Source organism: Cyprinus carpio, chromosome B9 (genome assembly GCF_018340385.1).
Source record: "Cyprinus carpio isolate SPL01 chromosome B9, ASM1834038v1, whole genome shotgun sequence".
Taxonomy (NCBI): Eukaryota; Metazoa; Chordata; class Actinopteri; order Cypriniformes; family Cyprinidae; genus Cyprinus; species Cyprinus carpio.
In genome coordinates this window covers 20,558,627-20,586,117 of record NC_056605.1, presented here as the reverse complement: position 1 = coordinate 20,586,117, position 27,491 = coordinate 20,558,627, and the positions used below count along the sequence as shown (strand labels likewise).

Here is a 27,491-nt window from a genome sequence, read left to right as displayed (position 1 = left end):
GTATTAAAATCCTCTCAAATGTCATCTTAAAAAAAAAAAAAAGACCTAGCTTCAAAATTTGCAAAATTGACAATCAAATCAGATTGGGCTTCAGTGTGAACTAAGACCTTTTAATCAGGGAATATTTCTAGTTTTTACCTGAAGTACAATGCATGTTATACCTAAGGAAGGATCCTCGGTTAAATGCATTCATTATGAGATTTTGTTTGCTTATTTCCCACATTCTGCTTAGACGCAACAGAAGATGTTAAAGGAAGATTGTCATTTGTGATTTTGCAAAAACATGAGGGTCCTGGAGTTTCTCAGTCTGAAACAATGTGAGACCATACTTTAGAGATTTTCAGAGATTATTTATTTTTACATCCACCCTTTCAGATAATATTTGCTCTTTTCCATGAAGTCAATGGGCTGCTTTATTGTGGACTGCAGTGCTTGAGCTGATCTTGACAATCTTGAAAATATTCTCTTGAACATTTGCTTTGTCAGTGGTCCTTGGCTTTTAAGTCTAAATAAAATATTTATTTGGATCAAGAGCTAAAGCCTTTTGCCTAGAAAACTAGATTTTGGACTATGTCCTGGAATGCATTTGAACCTACTTGAACCTCTCAGTTTTCGTTAAATATTAATGTGTACTTACTTTATAGTATATCCTTTTGTGTAAACAGTACATATGCAACAGCCACTTCCTGTGGTCTCCTTTTGACCCATCAGCCCAAACTCTCATGCCTTTTTAAATATAGCTTCTGTACTAATCAGTCAGACACACACACACACACAGAGACAGTCTGTTAGGTGATGTCATCCAGCAAAGGACAAACAAACACTGATATTTGCTTCCAGGGACATTGTGGGCAAGTTCCTGTTTTCCATTTCTTTAAGAATGTAGAGCTGTCATTTATTAACTGTTCAGACAATGAGACAAATATAGAACAGCAACAAATAAACAAAAATTTAAGTTTTAAAAGCTAATCGCATTATAATGGCAAATTGCAATCTTCCATATAAGTGTAAATCCTAGGGTTCAGCATGAACTTTTACCAAATAAATTTGAGTTATAAACTATACAATGGTTCCTGACCTTTACACTTATTTTATCTGGTTTTAATCATTGACAGAAAATCGAATTCCAAGTGAATCGAATCTTACTAAATTGGATTTTTAAAATAGAGTATTCATCAAGTATTATGTTAGGACATTGCTGTATATCTCTCTTTACCTTTGAACAAGCTACAAAAAGAATCATTTTTGACATTATTATAATAAATGTATTATTTAAATTGTAAAATAAATCTATATATATATACTCTGAAAGATGTGATATCTGTATTCTATGAGAAATACCTCAGAGAGGATTAGCGTACTGAATCATTTCAGCGAATCAGTTAGCTCTGACAGTTCGGTTCACTAAACGATTCACGGATTGGAGTCATCGCTCACTATGGCCGAGTCATTAAACACAACAGATTCATTAGAATGATTCATTCGTGCGTCAGACTAGCGAGGGTATCGCGAGGCGCTGATGATGGCTCTTCTGAAGAACTGACAATCCTGTGCATCAGATACAGAGGGGGAAACGAAATTACGAACCCTACTATGGTGATGCATTGGTTCATGAATATTAATTATGTTGGGATGACGTTCCTTCCTAATCTCCTCGAAGCATCCAGTCACACATCCTAATTTATATTCATGAAACAGTAGTTAATTCATAAGTCCGCAGTAGCAATCGTTCATTGGTCATGACAGCAGCGCCCACTCTGACAGCGTCTGCCTTTCAGCCAATCGGTGGAAAAGTTGGGTACCATATTAATATTCATAAGCCACGCCTTCGCCATAGTAGGATCACGAAATTAGCGAGGGGGGAAGCATACAAAAACCGCTGACTTCCTGTATTTTCTTCTTATAACGAATGAATACATTACGCAGAACATAAGCGAGAGAGACATAATATCTGAAAACGGTATCGCTGTGGATGCCACTGCTGTAAATGCGGATTGTTTACAACAGCCATCGCATCCTTTCCTCCCTCCCCTTTTCCTCTTTCCCGGAGCGCCGGAGCGCTGGTGGCGAGGCAGCGGCTACAGCAGCTCCCGCTGACCGAAGATAGCGCCTGCAGAGCCGGCCACGGCCGTCACATCACCCCGGGCCCCTGGAGGGTGCCATCCGGAGCAAAGCAGGAAGCAAACTTTTGATGCCACATCATTGTGCAGCATCATTCTTCCGTGAAGAAAAGCGCACAGCCACTTCTGGATTTTATTAATCTTCACCTCCAGGTCTTTTAAGGAGTTTGGATGTGCAGTTTCACATGATATGGCTGTTCTTAAACTAGTCGACCAGGTAATTGCATACGGTAATTCAAACGCGTTTTTGTTTGCAAAATTATCAGTTTATTTTGGGGATGGCATGCTGCTTGGATGAAACTGAAGGATTTGCACACGATTAAATGTCATTTTCAATGAATGCACAAAATACAGAATATGATGCTCCATATATGGTTGCAGCTGATTGCCTCAGAAAATGCCAACTCGTCCCTAAATTTGTAATAACAAACATAAAATGTGTGTACAGTAATGCATTTGCAAAAAGGGCAAGGGATTCCAGAGGGCTTAAAAGAAGAAGTGTGCAGCTCTTATCTTTGACAGAGCACTTTAATTAATTTGTTCATAGAAAACAAATGCGCTTAAGATATTAATCAAGTATATTTAATTTAAGTATTTTTTACATTTACTGAACTGATTTAAGTGAGTAGATTTTTCTCTGTCATGACAGGAGTTGAAAGATTGGATAGTACTTTAACACATATTTAAATTTTACATTCATTCATTTAGCAGACACTTTTATCCAAAGCATAACATCACAAGCATATACTGTTGTAAACTCTTGTGTCAATAAAAACAGTTTGTATTTTAATGTTTATCCTGAAGCTGTGTCTTGCCACTTAGACTTACATTAAAAGTGCATTAATCTAAATGCATGTCTTGTTTGCTTTTAAAGACCAAAACACAATTTGAAATGATTTTTGGTGTGGTATTTAACACCATGCCCCAAAGAGTTTTACTTGCATTAATCCCAGGACATTTATTTTGTAGAAGTTTATATGTGACACTAAGTGTTCTGAGTGCAGTAATGTTTACGGTCATTTTGGTATTGTGTACAGTTTGATGTCCATACTTTGCCCCAAAGAGGAAAGGAACAGGAAGTTGTTCAATCTCAACATTCCCCTCTCATGCTTTTTCATGGTCTCAGAGGGTTACATGACACAAGTTAAGCACACACAAGATATAGAGAGGAAATAGAGGATAGTGTGCTTACGCCTTACACATCAGTCATCGTAAGACGTTTAAATACTACTGTTAAGCACTTCATGACAGTGTTAGGTTTTTACACTTTTCTTTTTTTTTAATCCCTCAATCAGATGATTTGCGGAATTCATGGTCTATCTAAAGTTGTGATGTATGAAATAGCAACAGATCTTTTCTTCAATATTGTGATTGAGATTTTCAAAAGGAAAAAAAAATGGTTCTATCTATCAGTTGTTGTTTGGATGGAGGCAGATCTGAAGGTGAATTTGCAGTCAATTGTAAGAAAGGGGATGTTTAAGTGGACTAAATGTTTGGAGAAGTCCGTTGTACGTCAGCAGAGAGAAGTCTGTTGTTTCACCAGAAGATCAAGTTCTGATATATTGATTACATTTTACAGCATTTAAAAAATAAAACCTATGCATGGGCAAATTTCAGTTTCATGCTGACTTTAAACATCAGGGGAAAAATTCTGTCACAAGGAACTAGATTTCAGTTTCGCAGTTAATGTATTGTGCGACATCAGCAGTTCCTCATTTTAAGACCCATGATTCTTAAGGAGTCAGTCTGCTTTGTTTTGAAGAAGAGCCTGCAGTGCTCCAGTTGTCAAAAAATGAAGAAACCCCAGCCCTCATTGGCTCAGAAGGAAGTTTGGCTCACTTCTATTGGCCGTAGTGATAGACAAGGGGATGGGGAGTTGGGGGGAGGAGGTCATGTAGCCTACTGCATGTCAACAATGGCTTCAGTGTTTGAGAGTTTGGCTTTGGCATGGAGCCGTGCTGGGAGGTCGGGGAATGTCCTCATTTGTGATGAGCAGCGTCCAGATCCTTGCTTGTGCCAGCGCTCAGCAATCTCGTCCCCAAGCTTTGCAGTGCCATAACACAGACTGTTGTGTTCTCTTTCCAGTGAGAGAAAAGCTGTGTGGTTGTGCATGTGATCAAGACAGAGGCAATGTCTCATAGTTGAGAGAATTCAACATTGTATCCTCATAGATTCAGTGCTCTCATAAAAGAGCTCAATAAGGATGGCCCAGTGGCCCAGTGCCAGTGTGAGAGTGTTTAGTGCCAGTTCTGTGTTATTTTACATTCCTGATCTTGTGCATGTGATTTATATTCGCCTTGCAAAAGTAAACATTTGGTTTTCTATTAATCTATTGAATGTTGTTGTGAATTCTGCTGATTTAAATATGTCACCAAGAGAAGGAATCCTGGGAGTTCACTAGTAAGCTAATTATTGAAAATAATTGTAATATTATATCCCCTAAGACAGTATAATAGCCTAGAATATGCTCAGGAGATGTTTCACCTTGGACTTGTTTCTTCTCAGATGTCTTGAGAGAAATAAAAGAAACAAGTGAATTGAGACAAATCGTTTACGTAGTAAATGTGCGGCCAAATTTACAGTTGTTCGGTAATTTTTATGAGTGGAATGCGGGCCAGTTTGATAAGAATCCATGCAATCAGGACATTTCACAGACAAAATTCTGTCATTTCAGTAGGAATTCTAACATTCTGAAATTTTGCGTGAAGGTGAAAGGTTTCCCCAAGCAGATTTCGCAACAAGTTTGTCACGCAAATTCTCCCGTTGACCAACAGAAAGCTGCTTTGTTCGCACCTGAAGCATACGGTTCTAAAAGATTTCACATTGGTAAAATAATTTGGTAAAATGTTTGTCGTCATATTCAAAATCTGAAATCTTTATCTGACAAATTTGCAACATTTTATGAATCGCGAGTAGGGTGATATAACCAAAAATATTATCACGATAATTTTTCATATCAGTCCATATCGATAATTATCATGATAAAAGTCAAGTCTTTATTTCTTTCAAGTTTAAAGCCAGATTTGTGTTCCAAAGTGAAAGTTGTAGAAACCAGACCATTCATTTTCCTTAACAAAATAAATATCTTATCAGAAAAATGAATTTCTTCATTTTTGCATGTTCTAATGAGTGATATAGTTTGAGATAATAGTTTGAACTTTGGTCCATGTGATACAATTAAAATAACTAGCGCTCTTTCGTTCTGCTTTTGGTGCATAAAAATTATATCGAACATGATCATTTTATCATGGAAAGTTATTTTGCGATAATTATTGTTATGAATTTATCGCCCAGCCCTAGTCTCTAGAGGAGGCACATGAGATTATTGGAACAAGCAGGAGACTTGCGCAAAAGTTGCCATTTTCTATATAGAAGAAATGACTGAGATAGTAAAGAGGTCTCATTAACGATATGATATATGGTGAGATGCACGAAAAGAAAAATTCATGAAATTGTTCAGCCTTTGGTTCTTTTAGAGAGCTGAGTAACTTGAAATGAATAACAAGAAAATGAATGATGGCTGTTGGCGAATTGGCACAGCAGAGATCGTTTTTTATGGATGATGAAATGAGTTTGAAGTGAGTGGGTGTGAGATGGCCTGTTCCTGCAGCTGAAAATAGAGTAGATCTCAACAACACATCTCCTGTTGTCTCTACACAGAGAATTTGTTTGTATGTGTGCATATTAAAGATAAAGTCATAGTGAAACAAGCTATTCTCATATTTTGAAATGTCAGAAAAATGTATTTATATTTTATATAACATGAACTTGTCTTCACAAAAATGCTATAATGGGACTCTTTTGCAGCTATAAATCCATATGGGGTTTACAAAGTATGCTGATATACCGGTAAGATGTTAAAAGTCCATCCCTTTCTTTACAATCTCTGTATTTACTGTTGAAACATGTGTGTTCACTTGCATGTTGGCCTGTCTGCATCTGTTCTGCTGTATAGCGGAAGTGAAAATGCTTTCCACGCTTCCTCTGTGTCGCTTCTGAGAAGGTGAAAAAGAGCAACAGGAAGTGAGATGTGCAGATAGAGACAATGGAAGTTTAGATGCAGCCAAGTTTGGCTCAAACCACCTCGGTGTTGTTATGCTTCTATAATCCCACGCATGTGTCAGATTATCATGGTTTTCAATGCGCTGCCATATAAATATATGAAACCTGGCACTTGAATTTCAGAAAATAGCTGGCAAAATTAGTTTAGTCTTTAGTTGCTGCATAAACGAGGATGAAGATGATAATTACATAGAGGAAACATGACTTTAACCCATTTGTGCCCAAATTTTTCTGAATGGTTTCTTTTCTTTCTTTCTTTCTTTATTTTTTTATTTCGAACAACAACCAATAAAATAAAAATAAAGTAAAATATGAACATACAACAATTGTGTTACCACATAAATGCAATATCAAAAATAAAATTACATGTGTTCGAAAAGGAGTGGGCTGAAGCAAAAAGCTTGTTATTTTCCCACCCCTTATATAACCATACAAAATTCCATCATTTATGAATTATCCCACCACATACAACATATCCTAATTGCACAACAACCATTAAACAAATACATTAAATAAATAAAAAATTAGAAAAAATATCTTATAATCAATCTTTTAACCCACCCTCATTATTCTTGTTTCACCTCATAACCTTTTAGTAACTCAATTTTATACAACATTTTAAACTGTTTAAAGTTTGTACAGTATTTTAACACCTGTTCCAACTTATTCCACAACCTCACCCCACATATAGTGATGCACATACTTTTCAGAGTAGTTCTTATATTGAGCTTTTTAAAGTTTTATTCATCTCTCAAATTATACCCACCCTGCCTCTCCATAAACATTTTTTGTATATTTCCCGGAAGTAAATTATTTCTTGCTTTAAACATGACTTGTACCGTCTTAAATTTAACCAAATCAAATAAACTTTAGTATATATGATTTCAAGAATAGTGAATTTGTGTGTTCAAGATATCCTACATTATTTATAATTCTGATTGCTCTCTTTTGTAATGTGCATAACGACTGTAGGTTGGTTTTGTAGGTATTTCCCCAGATTTCCACACAATAACTTAAGTAAGGCACTATGAGTGTATTATACAGAATATAGAGTGATTTATTATTCAAAATATATCTTGTTTTATTTAATATTGCTATAGTCTTTGCCAGTTTTGCTTCAGTGTGTTTTATATGTGGTTTCCAGCTAATTTTGAGGTCTAAAATAACACCAAGAAATTTATTTTCGTAAACTCTTTCTATACTAATATTATTAATTTTCAATTCTATTTCAGGTTTAATATGATTTCCAAATAACATAATCTTTGTTTTAGCTATATTTAGTGATAATTTATTTACATCAAACCAGCGTTTTAATTTAATAATTTCATTTGCTATTGCATTCAAAAGCTGCTGTAAGTTATCCCCTAAACAAAAAATATTTGTATCATCAGCAAACAAGATAAATTATAATATATTTGATACTCTACAAATATCATTAATATACATTATGAAGAGTTTTGGGCCAAGGACCGATCCCTGAGGTACTCCACAAGTTATATCCATACATACAGATTTTTGATCACCGATTTCCACAAATTGTTTCCTGCTTCTCAAATAGCTACTCACCCAGTTCAATCCAACTCCTCTGATTTCATGCATATAGTCATGTTAATAGTGTCCTATGGGAACATGTTCTGCATTTTTTTTTCCCAGGTTTTAATTTTTTCTTGAAAATCATATTTGAATGTGCGGCAAATATGTTGTATACACCCCTTCAGTGTCAAATTTGAATAGGAGGAAAGCATTTGGCATCTATTTCAAAATAACTGCTTTCAACAGATCAGTCTTTATTCATAAACAAATTTACTATGCATAAAAGATGAAGAACATTCGATGCAAACCCCCCAAAAGTTGCATCTATCTTATAATCTCTTGAATATGAAAACACAACAAAACCATTTGTCTTAAAGTGGGGGAACATAGTGCAGAACAAAGTGCAGCCATTAAGTTGCCCCAACAGGGTATTGTGTATCAAAAAGTTAAATGAAAATAAATAAATAAAAATTAAATAGAATGAAGAAAGTATTACATCTATATAATAAAAGGAAAATACCTGAACGAAAATTACGCATTTAACTGTCTGGTTACCAACATTCTGCAAAATATCTGCTCAACAGAAGAAAGAATCTCATTGGTTTGCAACTTGAGGGTGACTAAATAATGCCACAATTTCCATTTTTGGGTGAAGTTTCCCTTACGTAAGCAGTTTTAGTATAAGTAGCCTACAAGGAGTACTGCAGTGAAGGTACAAGTAGTCTTATAAATTTACATAAACATATTTGCATACTATACTTTGTGATGTAAATCTGTAAAATATCACATATTTTATGAATAGGCACATATTGATTAGGTCAAATGGATTAACCTTGACAAAAGTCCTTGATATTCATGAAATGAATGATATTCTTTTCAAAATATATGATTATTTAAATAATTACCATGTGTAGTCTACACCCATGATTGTTTGTTTATTTATTTACTAATTATTGAACTTGCAGGTATTTTCATTCTTAGAGGTGTGTTGGTTAAATGAAAATAAATAAAATATTAATAAGAAAATATTACATCTATATAATCTTTTTAGTTATACCTAAAAATAAAATTACGCATTTTTTTAGGCCCATAGTTATCAATGGCTGACTTTAGTATGTGATTTTATATAATAATGTAAATGTAAACTCATTACTTGTCTGAATTTCAACATTATAATGGAATCATAAGTTACTAGTCATAAAAAGAATAAGGGTCCTTAACCAATTCGAATGAAACACATCCAAACTGGATGAAGGGGCCTCAATATTTTGCCCCTTACAAGACTTAATGTCATAAAAGGGAGAAAAAGATCATCTACAGCAAGTAATCCCATGCGTTAGCTCTTTATCTTTCCATTCTTCCTTTTGCGTGACTGACGGAAGTTTGTAAACTGCTGCCGTCACTTGAAAACTGGAACCCCCCCATGGAAAAAGCAGACAGAAGTGGGGCAGTAGAACTGTGGAAAGATTGCTCTGTCATCTCCTTTTGACAGATTTATTCCCTATCAAACTAAGGTCTACTGTACAGTAGAGATGCTAGTTAAAGGGTTAAGTTATGTTTTAGGTGGGATATTATGAAAGCAAAAAGCACTAAACAAGACCAATAACCTTGATTTATTAACCTATTAACACAGTATACCCCATTTCCCCATGATATGTACTTACAAGCCATTTGCCCACCAGCAACTACAGTTGGGCTTGGACTTTTGACTAAGTATACAAAAAGCTATAGATCTCATGGAAGATTTGTTTTGTTTGGATGATTCTAGAGACATTCGTGATTATGCAGATATATATATATATATATATATATATATATATATATATATATATATATATATGTCAACAAAAAAAATACTTATTAGTAACATGAAAATCAAATTTCTTTGGGAGGGTTCCCCTTCGCCATGCTTACAGGAAGTAGGGGTAGGAACTTGACAGACTCATGTGACAGGAAGGAAGTGAAAACCTTTCTTTGGTTGTTTGCTTGCATGTCATTGAGAAATAAAACATGGATAACATCTAGAAAAATACTTAGAAAAGGAAAATGACAACTATAAACTGCTGCAACAAAACTGGGGTTAATGACCACAGTGTGTGATGCAAAGCTTCCTTGGGGCTCTTTGGGCCTCGATTTGGCCTCCCTGTAATGACGCCATTTCATGGAAATGGTGAAGGCTGTGTGGTTTTGCAGCCTAGCTGTCTGGTTTTCTGATTTGTACTGAGAAACTGATTCAAGAACTGATCATTTGAATGACAAAATTATTCCAAAGATATGACACATAAAGTTTATGTAATCAGCACAAGGATAATCTAGGTTCTTGTAGCTCTGTATACTTTCTGATGAAAATGTGGCGCTTGGCTTTTGCATAATTTTCCACCACAGTGCTACGGTGGTTGCCAGGATGTTCTTGTATGGTTGCAAAAGTGTTCTGTGCGGTTGCTAGGGTGTTAATGGGTGGTGTATTGGGTGTTCTGGGTGGGTGCTAGCATTTGGGATTTGTTCGAATCTGTTACCCTAAAGGTGCAGTCACATTAGTGTGGCAATGTATGAAGCACAGCCCACACAGAAGTGACTTTAACAACTTGAACTTGTTGCAAAATCTGCACGGGTAAATCTTTTGCTCCCGATTACAAGAATTTCTACAGAAGTTACTGAATTTTGTCCATGAAAATTTGTTGAACAACAGTAAATGTATCCACACCATAAAGTAATGGTATGTAGTTTTGTGTGTTTTTGCAACTTTGAAGTGAATGGATTTCACTGTCGTAATTACAGTAGATAGCTGTACATTAGCATTTGTTGCTACTGTAAAGCAATCCACCCTTTCTGCATAATTTCGTACCAGCTCACTAAATTTACATAACTCCCAGAACAGAGCTTTGAGGAAGATTGTGGGAAAGAAATAGAAGCCATTCACCTTATTAGAACTTTAGAATGATATTGAAACGTAAAAATCATACATACAGTTGATTTAAGTTTGAGCAATAGCACCAGTGATGCTTCATGCTTTTATTCCTTAATACCATGTTTAAATAATCTCTTGTTTTTCACAGCCACCCCTCGTCCAAGCCATCTTTAATGGAGACCCCGATGAGATTCGTGTGCTCATATGTAAATCAGAAGATGTCAATGCACTGGTATGGATCAGTTTCTTTTATTCTTCTACTCATACGACTATATCTCATCTCTTTGTTTCTCGCAGCACAATAGTCGAGTAATCCTGTGGACAACAGCCAGAGATTTATATACATTTGTCTCAGTAAAGGCCACAGGACACAAAACAGTTTTCAGGGCCATTCTTCTTCCAGAACATTTATTTATTCTACATGTCTCACTGTGTCCGCCTTAATGGCTCCAGCAAGAAATAGCTTGCTGTCCGAATGTTTTATATAGAGCCGCTGGTCAAAGTCATGATTTCAGGCTGCATGTGCAAACAGGTTCAGACAATGGTCGAGAATGCGGTTGAGATGTCACCACCGCAAGTGTGAGAGCACATTAGTACACACTGAGATCTCCATTAGTGATTGTAAAGAGCCACTCAATGCTTCTTTGTTGTGGATCGCTTGCAATGACAGGCAGTCAGCATATTGCATTCAGAAGTGACCAATTCCTCTGCAAAAACTTTGCAGTCCACAGTGGGACTTTAGAAAATTTTGAAGGTTTTGGTGTTTAAAAATAATGGAATGTACTATAAAGACACCATTAAATGGATTGACAGACACAAATGTCTTTTTAGTGTTGAAGTAGCCTATTTCCTATTGAAACAGGAAGTTGGGGTAAGCCCTATCAAAGGGCTCATCTTTTTTTTATTAGCCAGTAGCCTTTTGTTTATGGCACAGCTATCAAAATATGATTTGTTAGGTTGTTGTAGAACATTTTGTCCATTTTGGATGCATTTTATTTTTACACCTCTAAGTCCAAGATGGACCATTGTCTGTCATCTGTAAGAATTTACTTGAATTAAATTAATACTTTTATTTATTAAGGATGCATTAAAATGATCAAATGTTACAGTAGAGACATTTATAACATTTCAAAATATATCCATTTCTAATAAATACTGCTCGTTTAAACTTTCATCAAAGTATCCTTTGAAAATAATGCACCCTATCACGGTTTCCACAAAAATATTAAGCATCACATTGCTTATCATAAGAAATGTTTCTTAAGCACCAAATCAGCATATTAGAATGATTTCTGTAGAATCATGGGACACTGAAGACACTGAAGCAGGAATAAATTACATTCTGAATGTGTATCAACTCTGCTTCTCAACTTTTAGTAATATGAGTGCACTAGCATGTAGATGGGCTCGAAGCTAATAGACATGATTTGATTTCATTTTGAACAATCTTTCCATCCTTACTGTCCATGTGTCTGACTCTCCAGCTGTCTTTTTTTCATTCTCTCTCAGGACACTGAGAAGCGAGCTCCACTTCATGCAGCAGCCTTCCTCGGAGATGCTGAGATCACAGAGCTCCTCATTATGTCAGGTAGAGCTGCTTTCTTTCTCTCTCCCTCCACTCCCTTCCAAAGTACATTTACAGCATCTCCTGTAAAATAAATGCATGTTCAAAACCCAGTCCATTAAAGGTATAGTTAAACCAAAAATAAATATTGTGTTATCATTTATGCATGTCATTCCAAATCCATGTGTTTTTTTATTTGTCATTGAATGTAAAGTATGGTTTTAGTAAATGATGATTTTTGGGTGGACTACCCCTTTACAAATACAGCATATAGAGCCCTAAATGTATTGAGGTTATTATTGTTTGGTGTTTCTTTGTAGGGGCACGGGTCAATGCCAAAGACAACATGTGGTTGACTCCACTACACAGGGCAGTGGCATCACGTAGCGAGGTAGGATTAGTTGTTAAACAAGCACTCACGTTTGAATAAGACAGATGTTGTGTAATGTTGTCACACAGCAGGATGCCTTTAAAACAATGCTAATCACATGCAGCAGCTCCTGTATGATTATAATAGGCTTTTTCCAACACTGGATGCCGACTGGTCAATTGTATTGCAGCTGGCCTGAAGAACACAATATAGTTTGTTGTTTTGCTTTGTACACATCTAGGAGGCTGTTCGCGTGTTGATCCGTCATTCTGCCGATGTTAACGCACGGGATAAGAACTGGCAGACTCCGTTGCATGTCGCTGCCGCCAACAAGGCTCTGCGCTGTGCTGAGGTCATCATCCCGCTCCTGAGCAGCGTCAACGTTTCAGATCGTGGGGGACGCACCGCCCTGCACCACGCTGCCCTTAATGGGCACACAGAGGTACTGCAAGTTGAAACCAAAAAATTGTATTTGCACATAGCAATACTACAGAGCTCCACACATGACATGCGGGAAAAATGTATATATTGTGGCAACAAATAAAAAAAATATTTCTAATATTTATTAATGTGTTTAGTTAAATCATAATTCATTCTCTCGTTTTAGTAAATTGTTGCCATGTTTTACTAATTTGCTTCTTCATTTTAGTAAATCATGGCCACATTGTCCTAATTCATTTTCTGGTTTTTATTTGATGAAAACAAGGGAACAAATTAGTAAAAAAAAAAAAAAAAATCGAAATTGTGGGAATGAATTTGTGTTTATGATTTAAATAAAACAGAGGCCGAATAGTAAATTGTGGCCACAGGTGAACTAAAATGAGGGAAAAAATTAATAAAACAAAGGGAACAAATTCTTGATTCTTTAGCGCAAATTAAGTCGTGGCTACAATGAATATATTTTTGCCTCCATGTCATGTGCAGGGCTCCGATCATATTTTATTTCAATGCTGTTTGCAAGTTCAAAGACTGAGACAATGAAGGATTTATATACAAATTCACATGCTCACTGATACAGACTCAATTTTGCTGCATTGCATTGTCAACATAGCTTGAAATTTGCAGAATGCAGAATGGTTTAGAAAGTCATGATATAAACTGTGACACAAATACGAAGCACACAATAAGAGCTTCAGGAGACCTATAATTACTGACGCATTATTGACTCATGCTTTACTGCCTGTTGAGATGGGTACAAGCATTCTCTCCTCCATTTCTCCATCTCTTTCTTATCACTGTTATTCACTTTCCACTTTCTCTCTTCAGATGGTTAGTCTTCTCCTGGCCAAGGGTGCCAATATCAATGCCTTTGACAAGAAAGACTGCCGTGCACTGCACTGGGCGGCATATATGGGTGAGCGAGCACTTCTATAAAAACTGTGACCGTATGTCTTTTCCAGGGAAACACAAAAGGAGTTGTTCACCCTGCTTCCATTTCAATACAAAAAATAGTTATTGGGGGCTGCCAAGCTCCAAAAAATAAACATTAATCAAATTAGTCGATGCTAATTTGGATGTACAATATGTATAATGTGCTGGAATTTTGTAGTTGTTGTTTTAATGATGTGCAAGTTGGCATTATCAAGTATGGCACTTACTTTGCAAAAACATACCCTGAGAGTAAGAGAGATATTTAGAGTTTTGTTACTGAATGAATCTGTGTTTTTAAACAAATCATTTGAGTGCATAAACCATTCATAAAGACAGTCATATTCTTTTTGAATGAATCAACCATTTTGAATGAATCAGTTTTTTTGAACAAATCATTTGAATGAATTGATATCTAAAATGCCATCTCTGCAGTGCAAAAATAGATTTTGTTAGTGCTGGTTACATTTGATTGGTAAAAGCCTATAGTATCTTATTATTCTAATTAAATTTGTTGAAAAGTAAGAATTTGACATGAAAGATGATGCATACATTTAATAAGGTTTGAAAGAAATGGTCATGGAAATAATTTCCATCACTTCTGCACAGAATATGAAAATCATTGGGAGTCAGTTGTCCACAACAGGCCTAAACAAATTACCAGAAAACAAACAAAAAAACACACTCAGCAAAATATTTGTAATTATCCTTATCAACAAAAAAATATTTAGATATCAATATTTGGCAATATCGTACACCTGTTCATGCAATATTCCAAGTCTTCTAAAGACGTTTGCACTTTTATATTGTTTTTTCTCACTCAAAACTATCATATCTCTTCAGAAGACTTATGCTGAGACTTATGTTAAGTCATATGGAATAGTTTTATGGAGCTTTTATTGTTCTTTTTGGAGCTTGACACTTTCTAATTTTGTTTTATGGACAAGAGTCAGTATTCTGGAAAACAGCTCCTATTGTGTTCTACAGAAATGAGTCATATGGGTTTGAAACGACATGAGGGAGATTAACTAATAACAGAATTTTCATTTTGAGTTGAACTATTTGTGTTTATGTCTTCATGAGCTTCTCTCCATACTCCTGCAGGTCACTTAGATGTAGTGTGTTTACTGGTGAGCCAAGGGGCTGAGATCAGCTGCAAGGACAAGAGAGGATACACACCTCTACATGCTGCTGCTTCTAACGGTCAGATCGCTGTGGTGAAACACCTGCTCAGCCTAGCTGTAGAGGTACCCAGGATGCATATAGATACATATAGAGAAGGGAGCATGGGAAAACATCTAGTTTGAGCTTACTATATCATATGCTTTACTCATAGATCGATGAAGCCAATGCCTTTGGGAACACAGCGCTGCATGTGGCCTGCTTTAATGGACAAGATGCCGTAGTCAGTGAGCTGATCGACTACGGTGCTAATGTCAGTCAGCCGAATAACAAGGGCTTCACACCTCTGCACTTTGCTGCTGCATCCACTCATGGTGCCCTGTGTCTGGAGTTCCTGGTCAACAGCGGAGCTGACGTCAACGTCCAAGTATGTCCATCTAGGACAAAACCTTGACAGACAGTGCAAATCTGCTGCTAAACATTTCCTGATGTTTCCTCAGAGTCGTGATGGGAAAAGCCCTCTTCATCTGACGGCAGTTCATGGACGATTCACACGCTCCCAGACGCTCATCCAAAACGGTAAAGCTGTATTTAGACTGCTTAAAGCCTACTGTTAGCCTGTGACTGGATTGCATGTACATTGAGAGAACAAGTGTGTGTTTCTGAGACAGGTGGAGAGATTGACTGTGTGGATAAGGATGGAAACACTCCGCTGCATGTCGCTGCTCGATATGGCCATGAACTTTTAATAAACACTCTAATCACAAGTGGAGCTGACTGCACCAGGTTTGACTCTGTCTTTGGATCTTTATTGAAAATCTTGGGAAATCATAATTTCTTCTTGTTTCTGATATGCTCATTCTTTCTCTGCAGAAGAGGAGTACATGGCATGTTTCCTTTGCATCTGGCTGCTCTGAATGCTCATGCCGACTGCTGCCGGAAGCTTCTCTCCTCAGGTACCTACTACACCACTGAATCAAGCTACAGTTTGAAAACAAATTTTTGGCTAAATACAAAAACATTATGACATAGCGCTCATGCAGAATATGCAATATTGAATATGTCTCTGGATGTCTCATGATCTCATTCCTTTTACTTCTCCTCATTATTTCTAGTTCTTTCTATAGTATATTATCAATAGAACAGACAATTCTTGCTAAGTAAATGTATTAAATACAAAAATCATGCTGAGCCCAAACTTTTAAATGGTACTGTATGTTTAGATTATTTTCTGATCTCTAGAGACAGGGTGTTTGTTGGAAAATGTTAGATTTCATTTCTTTGACCACAAATCACACACCGGGTGTGGGATACTTTGAGCTCTTATTGCTCTCAAGTCCATTTCCCTTTGAAAGCTTTTACATCCACACTGGGTGATTTGACATGACATGTTGTGTAAATCAACAGTTCCTGACCTTACTGATTCTCTTGTGTCTAAACTGGAGAAAATCCCTGCAGCCATGTTCCATCAACTAGTGAAAAACCTTTCCAGAAATCTGGAAGTTGTTACAACAAACTCCCTATTGATGCCCATGGTTTTGAAACGAAATATTCAGTAAGCACTTGGTATGGTCCACATATTTTTGGTTGTTGTCTATGTTGATATGAGGAGGGGACAAATTTCTGAAGAATGAGATACCCCTCAAGTTGTCTCTTCATAAATGACTATTTCATGTTGAAGGAATACTTTGCCACTGTTCATTAATTAGGTTAACTTTGAGTTAAAGATCTTTTGTATCTGAAGTGATGAGCATGAATTTTCCTCATGTCTCTTTGCTTAGGTCTGGCATGCCCTTGTATCTGTCTGCTTTCTTAACTCTGCCTCTTGATTGTTGGTTTGTTGTATTAGAATGTAGATGCTATATCTGTACTTTTGAATTGTTCTGCTTGGTTGCGCACATTTGTGTTCTCACCTTTGTTAGCGATGTGTGTTTTTCTTGTCTATCCTATGTGCACTGTCCTTGTTTATTCTGAACTAACATCCTTTCTCTCTTTCTCTCGCACTGTCTCTTTTTTGGACTCCTTTCCCCCCCATTTCATTCTTTCCCCTCCTGCGGTCTGATACTGTGGCTGTCTGCGTCTGGGGGCACTTTCCTCTTCCATGCACGACATCCTTCCTTCCCATACTTCCATTCCTCTACAGGACGGAGGTATAGCATAATGTGTCCTCTCAGTAATGACTCGCCTGTCTGCAGGCTTCCAAATCGATACGCCAGACAACCTGGGGAGGACGTGTCTGCATGCCGCAGCTGCGGGCGGGTGAGTCTGTATGTCTTGCAGATCTGGATTTTGCCTGTTGGATGGCATGAAAAATATGTGCTGCTGTTTGCTTACTTTTCAAAATATTTTTTTCAGAATTGCACCAAATCTCCTATAAAATCAAACAAAAAAAATATTTAGCTTAGCTGAAATCACACTTAAAAAGTGTACATTTCATGTGTGCACACACACTGTAGAGATATGGATTTAGAGTTATTACTAATAAGGTGATTGGACCTTTCCTAATGACTACCTTATTGTCCATTGTTCAGACAAATACCGGTATTGTCGGACCTGTTGTCTGTCCACATACCAGCTCATGGCAAGTTATTTTTTTATCTCTCAATCTCTCTGTCAGTAATGTGGAATGTGTGAAGCTATTGCTCAGCAGTGGAGCTGATCATAACCGCAGGGACAAACATGGAAGGTGAGTTTTTGATAAACACAAGACCTGTATATCAGGATAATTCTCTACATAGTATACATATCTGTGCTATTTAGTGCATTCAGGAGCAGTGAGTGAATTTGTCTAAAATCATATTTTCTTAAAAATTTTTCGATGTTTTTTAAAGATTTGTTAAGCATTAAGTCAAAATAATGTTTTAATTGTTAAGCTTTTTAAAATGCTGGCTTAATGGAAAACTTTATCATCATTTGCCGTATAGTAACATTTCAACCACATACAGTATATTCAGATTTCATTGTATTTTTATATTGATAATTTCTAAATAATTTATGAATATAAATAATATTCATTGTCATATATTATAAATTCATTATGTCTCTTTAAAAATTAAATAACTTTTCATGAAAACTTGTATTTTGTGCTAAATTTAACTGAAATCTCTAGTTTTAGACGTTTTCTCAGTTGTTTTAGAATCACAGAGTTGTCATCACTGCACACATTAAATGAAACAATTTCTACTGTACTAATTAGTTTGTACTCTAAAACTGAAACTTTCTTAAAATTTGTCAAATCCCCCCCCCCCCCACTCTCTTTTGTTGTGGGTGATGACAGGACCCCTCTACACTATGCGGCAGCTAGTCGACACTTTCAGTGCCTGGAGACTTTGGTGTCCTGCGGTACCTGCATTAATGCCACTGACCAGTGGGGGCGCTCTGCTGTGCACTACGCTGCTGCTTCTGACCTGGACAGGAGGTATGCAACATTTACACTAGAAGAGGCTTGATTGGCCAAAATGTTATTAGTCGCTTAGTCGCAGAGAAAAAAAAAAATCCACAGGAAGTGGCAAAGTCAAGCAGTCTGTGACGGACAGATCGTTAACACTCACTGCAAGACAGATGGAGGCACCAGTGTGGTCACTTGCTCTTAAAATACTCCGTCATTTTTGGTCATACAGATAAGAGTAATACATCCTTCAAATCCATAAAGACTTTTGTTTATTTGTGTGCAAAATAATGCAAAATAATGAAAGCAAACAGGATGCGCTTTCTGCCGTCTCAGTCTCTATGAATTTGAGCATGTCTAAAAAAACTAACCGAATCTCTGTATAAACTTGCATTACAGACAGGAAAAATATATCTATAGAGAGAGAAATGATCTACTTTCAAATGATCAATTCAAATGGAAAACACATATTCTCAGATTATGTAATCCATGTGAAACATGGATACAGGCGCATCACTTCTGCGGAGAGGAAGATTCAGTATTGCTGACTTAATCTCTTAAGCCGAAACAAAGAAAGCACTAGTTTATCAAAAAATTATTAAAATGTTAATGCAGCCTCCTTACTGTTTTTGTGCTGTGTGCTGTGGTGAGCTTTATGTGTGCACTTGATTGATTATTAGACTATATAGGCAAATACAGGCTCATTATTATGATTTAAGTGGTTTATTAATAAACGTGTGATTAGTCAACTAATCACTTAAAATGAATGACTACTAGTCGACCAGAAGAATCTTTAGTCGAGGGAAGCCCTAATTTGCACAAACAGCCATTCCTCCTCCATTCAGAGGATTCAATAGAAAAGTGGATTTGTCCCTCAGTTTGCAAAAATAAGCATTACATTGTTTAATAGACTAATAGACGTATATTGGAGCAGGACATTACAAGGGGTTTCATTGGAAAACTGCAGCTCATCATAAGTCTAAACCATCCTTCACCCTAATCGTAGTTTGTACTTTTAGCGGTGGGGCGGTGGAGTAAAAAATTCCACTATCCCCACATGAGTAGTTTACAGTACAGAAATGGAGCTAGTTGTGGCCAAACAACATGTAATTGACCACGTCTAACCCAATTAAAAGTGAGGTAGACAAAGGCAGCTGTAGTTCTTTAGCAGGTGAAATCGAGTGTAGTGCCAGTCCTCATCTCCAGAGACTGCTAGCAGCTACACTAACACATATATCTGTGTTACCATGGCAACCACAGGCTATTTTTAAGTCTCCTGTTATTGGGGCAGTTTATGTGCAAAGACAGGGGGTTGACGTCAACTTGATATGGCATACAGAAACACATTTGTGCTTAGTTTAATTAGATACGCTTGCAGAATTCACCAGCATAGATAATTGTGTGAATGAGTAATGAGATGGTAACCATAGTATTTTTATTACACCAAGATACCACAGAGTTATTGCATAATACATATATTATTAATAAACTATTGATTTATATAAACATTTACTCACTAATTACAAAATATAATATTAATTCCGAAATATTCAATTAATGATACTATTTTTTTACAACTTTGTTTTTTACTAATTGTTAAGAGTTATTGTTGAGTAAGAAGCCTCTGCTTGTGAGATTTGTGAGGTGTGTGTGATTTCACTGCAGGCGGCGTGTGGTCCTGGAACCAGAGAGTGACGGAGTTCAAGCTGAGAGGGAGAAGGAGGCAGCTCTGTGAGTTCTCTGCTTCAAATCTGTGTCCCCCTCCTTGTCTCACCATCACTCGTCCTGTTTACATGGGTGCTGCCCTGATGCCAAAACATTGGGTGTTTGTGTCTGCGTGTGTCTGTAACCTCATCATTTCATGTCTGGAACAACCTAAGTGTATTTTCCCTCTCTCCACTTCCACAGTAGTGCATATACATAATTTTACATGATCTTCTTTTTGCACTTCTTATAATTTCATTTTTTAATATATGTATGTGTGTGTTTCAATATATATTTATATTTGTGTGTGCAGGTGTCTTGAGTTCCTGTTGCAGAATGGTGCTGCCCCATCACTCAAAGATAAACAAGGTTACAGTGCTGTTCATTATGCTGCAGCGTATGGCCACAGACACTGTCTGAAACTGGTGAGGACACAAATATGTCCAGTGATTGCCTCAGGGCACTTCCCCGATCTGCACTCCACTGTCACAACTATATTAGATTTAAATGGGTAACCTAACATGCAAATGAATTTAGTCCAGTTTGTGGTTTCATTCATGTGCTGTAAAATGATATGCTTGCTAATTCCTGCAGTTTGTTGAGCCTATTGTATGCCACCTGCTAGTGCAGTGCATACTGCATATGTTTATAGTGCGAGAATGAATGTGTTCCAGTTTAATTCACAATAGCTTTTGATTGAGTTTAATGAGAACAACTGTAATTCAGATGAAATCTGATTTCAGCTTTTGGACAGAGATGAGAACCAACAAGATGAGATGGAGAACAGCCAAACCAGAAGCCCGTTGCATCTGGCCGTGAGTCCAAATTTACACCTGTACAACCACACCCTAACAGCCACATAACAACATGCTAAAGACAAGTTATAACACCATATAAATAGTATATATGTGACCCTGGACCACAAAACCAGTCATAAGTAGCACGGGTTTGTAACAATAGCCAACAATACATTGTAGGTGTCAAAATTATCGATTTTTCTTTTATGCCTAAAATCATTAGGATATTAAGTAAAGATCATGTTCCATGAAGATATTTTGTAAATTTCCTACCGTAAATATATCAAAACTTAATTTTTGATAGGTAATATGCATGGCTAAGGACTTAGTTTGGACAACTTTAAAGGCGATTTTCACAATATTTTATTTTATTTTTTACCCTTATGACTTGTTTTATGGCCCAGGTTCACATATATCAATACCTTGGTTACCACCTTAGCATCCTGAAGCCATCTTTTGCCTAGGAAAGCAGCTTGCATGTGTTTTTTTTAAAACTCTTACAAGGTTTAATTACTACAGACAGGCCCTAACCTCAGTGATTTATGTGATATGTTTTCAGACAGTTGGTCTATATATGTTTGTTTCCAGGCGTACCACGGTCACGCACAGGCTCTAGAAGTGCTCTTGGAGGGTCACTGCGAGGTGGATCAGGGGGATGAGGTGGGTCGGACTCCACTGGCGCTTGCTGCCCTCAGGGGCCACACTGACTGCGCTCTCACGCTTCTGAACCATGGGGCCTCGCCGAGAAGCAAAGATACTCTCCGAGGACGTACACCGATCCACCTTGCAGGTATTATACCTCTGTGTGGTGGAAATTACACAGCTGTACATTTTTTTATGCAGTATTTAATACACTCAGTTTGTTTCCAGTAATGAATGGTCATACCTCATGTGTGCGCCTCCTGCTGGAAGACTCTGATAATGCAGATCTGGTAGATACAGCGGACTCTCAGGGACAGTGAGTATTTCAAGAACTTTTCTTTCTTTCTTTCTTTCTTTACAATGCCACAATGATTTTGGGGTGGAATGAGGTTTTCATGTCTTTTTTACTTCTGCTGCAAATTATGGTGAAATAATTAACTGTAGTCAAATAAAACTTAAAAAAAACTAATTTGGCTAAAAGTGTTACACACAAAAAAACTGCTGATTACATTTAATTTTTTTTTATTTACTATGCAACTAATGTATTTTAAAATGCATATAATTATTTTTCTACAATAAATAAATGTTGATGATCTCAATTAGTATGCCATAATCAAACGTGAACACACGTCATATGAATACTAAAAATAAAATAAACTCCGTAATTTATATAATATTAATTTTGTCCAAGCTGCGAGGAACAAAAATCAATCAATTATCTTCCCCAAAGTCCATGGGTACATTTAAGTAACAGCTGAATGAAATGAACCATCTAAACACAACTGAGGAGATTCTTGCACTTGAGAGTGCTTTAATGGGTATTTGTTCTAAGTGTGTTTGTGTTTGCAGAACCCCTCTAATGCTGGCAGTAATGGGGGGTCATGTGGATGCTGTGTCTCTTCTATTGGAGCGTGAGGCCAGTGTGGACTTGGCTGATGATCATGGACTGACTGCTCTGCACCTGGGGGTGAGATTTCTGATGTTGTCAAACGTGTTCATGTACAAGGACTTTGTTTTTCAAAGCTCTCTCTTTCTCTCTCTCAGCTCTTGTGTGGACAGGAGGAATGTGTTCAGTCGCTGGTTGAGCTAGAGGCATCTGTGCTGCAGGGGGACTCCAGGGGTCGGACAGCCATCCACCTGGCTGCAGCGAGGGGTCACGCATCCTGGTTGAGTGAATTGCTCAATATTGCGTGTTCTGAACCCCCGATACCTCCATTAAGAGACAACCAGGGATACACACCCTTACACTGGGCCTGTTACTATGGTTAGTTTTAACAGTCTCCATTATGAGTTTAAAAAGATGCTTTTATTTATCAATAAATTGAATGTAGCTTGTGTGTCTCATAGGTCATGAGGGTTGTGTGGAGGTCCTACTCGAACAAAGAGATTTTCGTCACTTTGATGGGAACCCCTTCACCCCACTACACTGTGCTGTGTATGTCTGCTGTGAGATTGTCTTTTTTTGCACTTTTTTTCTTTTCTTTTAACTTCATCTGTCTCTGATTGCTCTTTCCTGCAGGGTCAATGACCATGAGACCTGTGCCAACCTTTTATTAGAAGCCATGGGATCAAAGATTGCAACTTGCAAAGACTCCAAGGGCAGGTTAGTTTGGTACAGTATATGTGAAGAGAGAAAATAGTATTAGATGTAGATTCGTATCTACAGTGTTTCCAAATTTTGAAAAAATAAACCACATTTTAAACTGTGTATACAGCATTAAATAACAAAAAAGGCAAAAAAAATTGAAGAATAACAGATAATTTTTTTAACAATATATTTCTCAAAAAGTTTAAAATACACTTTGACCCCGGTTGTTTAAAGTCATTTAAACTAGTTTGACTAGGAAAAGTTAAGATAGTCCTGACAATTGAAATGTTTCTAATGAGTTGTTTATGTTCATCATTAGCATTGTTTTCAGAGCTATCAGTGAACCTATTTATTAAAAAAACTGCTGTCCCTCTTTATCAGGACACCTCTCCACGCAGCTGCATTTGCTGGCCACATAGACTGTGTTCAGCTGCTCCTTGCCCATAGTGCTTCTGTGGATGAGGTTGACCAATCAGGGTGCAGTGCCCTGATTATGGCAGCGGAGAAAGGAAGAGTCGAAGTCGTAGGTTTGTATTCCCCATTTTTTAATTTGAATTATGCCCCAGTTCATTTGTATAAGTATGAAAATGGGCTCAACTGAATGCACTTATGCAAAATGTGGTGTGTGTTTTAAACAGAAGCTCTACTTACTAGTGCCAATGTGAACCTCAATCTGACTGACCAGAAGGGCAATACAGCTCTCCATCTAGCCTGCAGTAACGTAAGTATAGCCCATTGCATGCTATGGCCATCAGTCTCTATAATTTCAGTTTCAGCAGTGGGGCAGTGATCTTTCATAATCATTTTTATAATTTGTTATAATAAAAATTTGTCATTTTGTCAAAATGCCGGTGCTCTGACATATAGCGGTTGTGCTTCAGGTATCCCGAGTTTGAGTCCTGGCTTGTGGACATTGATGTATTCACATCAGTGACATATAATTCACTAAATCAACGGTTTTCATTATATCTACTCACTCAAAAATAATATGTTGTTTTTTATTGTAATAGTTTGGCCTTTTCAAAAACAGAAAAATTCTAAAATTTTCACCTATGTGTGACTAGTCATGGGGTTTTAATACTTCATATAATTATCAAGAAATAAAATTGAGCCACAGTACTTGCAAACAGTATTTTTAAAATGTATTACCTTTCCCGTTCTTTCTGCTTGTTCTCTATCCAGGGAATGGAGGAATGTGCATTGCTCATTCTCGGAAAACTTCCAGACTCTGCCCTCGTCGCTACAAACGCTGCACTGCAAACGTGAGTTTAGTATAGTACATAATATATTTACATTTATGCATTTGGCAGATGCTTTTATCCAAAGCAACATGCATTGCATTGCATTTAAGAAATATTTTTTATCAGTTCATGCATTCCCTGGGATTCGACCCCATGACCTTGACTTTACTAGCTTATTTAAGAAGCAATTGATGCTCACTTGTTTCTTGTTCACTTCCTCAGACCTCTGCATTTGGCTGCTCGCAGCGGGATGAAGCAGACAGTGCAAGAACTGCTCTCTCGTGGGGCCAGTGTTCAAGTGCTAGATGAGAACGGTGCGTCTTCCTGAAAATAAAATCTCAGCTTATTTGGTTTATGCATAGATTGTCAGTGTATGTGCATCTCTCTATCCATCCGCCAAAAGCAGTGGCCGTGTTCCATAGCTTTGACAATGTCATGTGTGTCCCCTTTTGCCCCTGACCATGTGTTTGGCTGCCTATAGCAGGACATTAATGGAATGCTGCTTTCGTCCATTGCCTCTCCCACCATTGTCCCTTTGTTCCGCTGCTCCATCCCTTCTTTTACCTCTGTCTGCTTTCCTGTCTCTCTCGTCTCTTTGGCTGTCTTTCCCCGCAGGTCTCACCCCTGCTCTGGCTTGCGCTCCCAGCAGGGAAGTGGCTGACTGCCTGGCTCATTCTGGCTACCATGATGCCTTTCTGCTCCCCTTGCAGCTCTGGAGCTCCTTCGCCAGGCGCCCTGCTGAAATCTCTGCCCCGCCAGGCCAAGAGCCCCCGCAGTCCAAGGGACCCCTCCGGCCCCTCCAGCGAGGGCACAACCACTGAAAACGACTCGGACTCAGAGACGTTTTGACCCCAGCTCCTTCTAGATGCACCGGTCATAGTTTTCAAAGCACATATTGTCATGAACCTTACAGAAGTTGTACAGATTTTTGATTATGGAGCACAGCCTCTATAACAAGAGATTATGACATATAGCACACATGGTACGCTTTTGTTCTCCCACACACGTTTGCACAGGATATTTTTTCGAAAGCCATTTTAATCACTTTAACACAGGTTGATTGATGATGGATTGCCAAATGTTGACTGACTCCTCAATTGAAGGATTTGTTATGCGTCTCCTACGTTTCTGTGTAAGTTTGTTGTGTTCGAAAGTCCAATGGTGTGTGATTATCAGCCATTTAAAAATCTTTTCAGATTTGAAAAATTTTGTAGTGTATTTCAGTCTTAAGACTAGTTAGACTGAAAGTCTAAAGTCATGAAATTCAGTGTGATGTGATGAAAAATCCAATGCAAGTTCTCCATTTCCGGATCGTACACCAGTTGTACTTTACACATTATATTTGACACGTTGTGAAAAGAAGGCTCTTAAGATTTATATTGCAAAAGGAGCATTTTTAATCCACTGAGATAACATTTCTAGGCCTTGATGGTCTAAACTTACGTCTGACGCTTTCGGAGAGTGACAATTTTGCCACTTGGTTCCTTCTCAGACATAGAGACAGTGTTCAAATAATACTTCTATTCAGGTTGAATTTTAGATTCTAGTGAGAGGGCATGGCATGTTATGTGAACCAGGATGTTCTCAAGCCTGTATCAATATTTATTAACATTTAGATAACAATGGTACTACAGTTGTATGCACTTATGTATAGGAGTAAATGGGTGTTTAAAGGAATAGTTCACCCGTAGATTATAATTCTGCCATTGTTTACTCGTGTCATTATTTTTGTGGAACACAAAAGTAAAATGATTGAAGATTGTTAATGTGGCTCTTTCCATACACAAATACTATGTCTGTCAAGCTCTAAAAATGACAAATAAATACCTCCAAAAGAGCTATATACTGTATTCCAAGTCTTCTGCAATCATACGAAAGCTTTGTATGAGAAAGAGGACAAATTTAAAGCTGTATTCCACTGATAATATTTCCCTGCAGTGAGCTGTTGGTTCTGGATCAATGTGTTAGTGAAATGAACAGAATTGTGAACAAATCAACCAATTCATCAAAGAACCAGTTCAAAAGAATGATTTGTTCACTAACTTGGCTAATCAAGTGACTCTGAACTCAACTTGTTCTGGACCCAGCAGCCAGCAGCTCACTGAAGGGAAGTTTATCAGTGAATAATGACTTCAATTTTAGTCTGCTCCTCACACAAAACTATTATATTGCTTCAAAAGATTTCTCCTTTTGTGTCTCATGAACAGAAAAACAGCAGCGGTTTGAAGTAATATGAGAGCAAGTAAATAATGATAGAATTGTGAGTTTGGGGTGAACTATGCATTTAAAAATGATTCTAGAACTATAATTAACGTTTCCAGTCTTCTTTTTTCTTTCCTTCTGAAATTCATTTAATAGTTTGCACTGGTTGAATATCAATACCTTTTTTAAACAGGTTTCTAAACACGCTTTTGGGGGATGTTAGCAAGAGTGTTTCTTTGCTTTCAGTTTTGATTCTATTTTGCTTCAAAAGATAAAGAGATTTCGGCGAAGACGGTGTTTTAATATCTTGCCGGTCAGAAACTTTCAAAAACAAATTTAAAATGAAAATGTAAACCACCATTTGTTTGTTTGCCTTTCTCCACAATGTGCCAGTTTCTCCACCGTGTCCAGTGCCTTGTTCTGCATGTTCAGTTTGTTAGATTACATCAGTATGTGTTTGTATGTATGTATTGGGGTGTAATGAAAGTCTGAAGATGTGAAGATAAGTCTGGGTCACACCTGCCAATCTTAAGCCAATGTTTTTTTACCAAGTCCTGATGTTTGTGCCTATGAGTGTGTGATTTACAATAGAAAACAGTCGTTGTACATATCAGCTCATGGACATTGTCATCCCCAGAGCAAAATTGCACACAGCTGTCTTATAACGGAACATGGTTGATTTTCTTTTCATAAGTTAGATGGATTGTGAGTGAAAGGATGCAGAAGAATGAGTCAAACAGTATTATAACAGAAAAAAAAGCTTTGAAATGTGTGACAATCTAGATTTTGGTTTCCTCCTTCATTCCAATGTTGAAGATTCTTTGTCAGCTCAAGATTCTTTTATAAAAATTGTATGACTATTCTATAAAATGTTTTAACAGA

General features: G+C 37.2%; 1 protein-coding gene across 1 annotated transcript; it reads left to right on the top strand.

The window, feature by feature from the left end:
- Positions 1-1,835: 1,835 nt before the first annotated feature.
- On the top strand, positions 1,836-27,491 carry LOC109096743 (serine/threonine-protein phosphatase 6 regulatory ankyrin repeat subunit B-like). Its single transcript, XM_019110384.2, is given in 29 exon segments — positions 1,836-2,337; positions 10,772-10,855; positions 12,133-12,211; positions 12,508-12,578; positions 12,799-12,999; positions 13,824-13,911; positions 15,030-15,172; positions 15,262-15,474; positions 15,548-15,626; positions 15,719-15,833; positions 15,921-16,003; positions 17,243-17,306; positions 17,665-17,733; positions 18,325-18,465; positions 20,101-20,166; positions 20,453-20,564; positions 20,883-20,954; positions 21,525-21,726; positions 21,807-21,894; positions 22,428-22,545; positions 22,623-22,842; positions 22,926-23,013; positions 23,098-23,181; positions 23,548-23,693; positions 23,805-23,887; positions 24,349-24,428; positions 24,630-24,721; positions 25,023-25,074; positions 25,076-27,491. Coding segments are annotated over 29 exon segments (3,141 nt in total). The 5' UTR covers positions 1,836-2,310; the 3' UTR covers positions 25,257-27,491.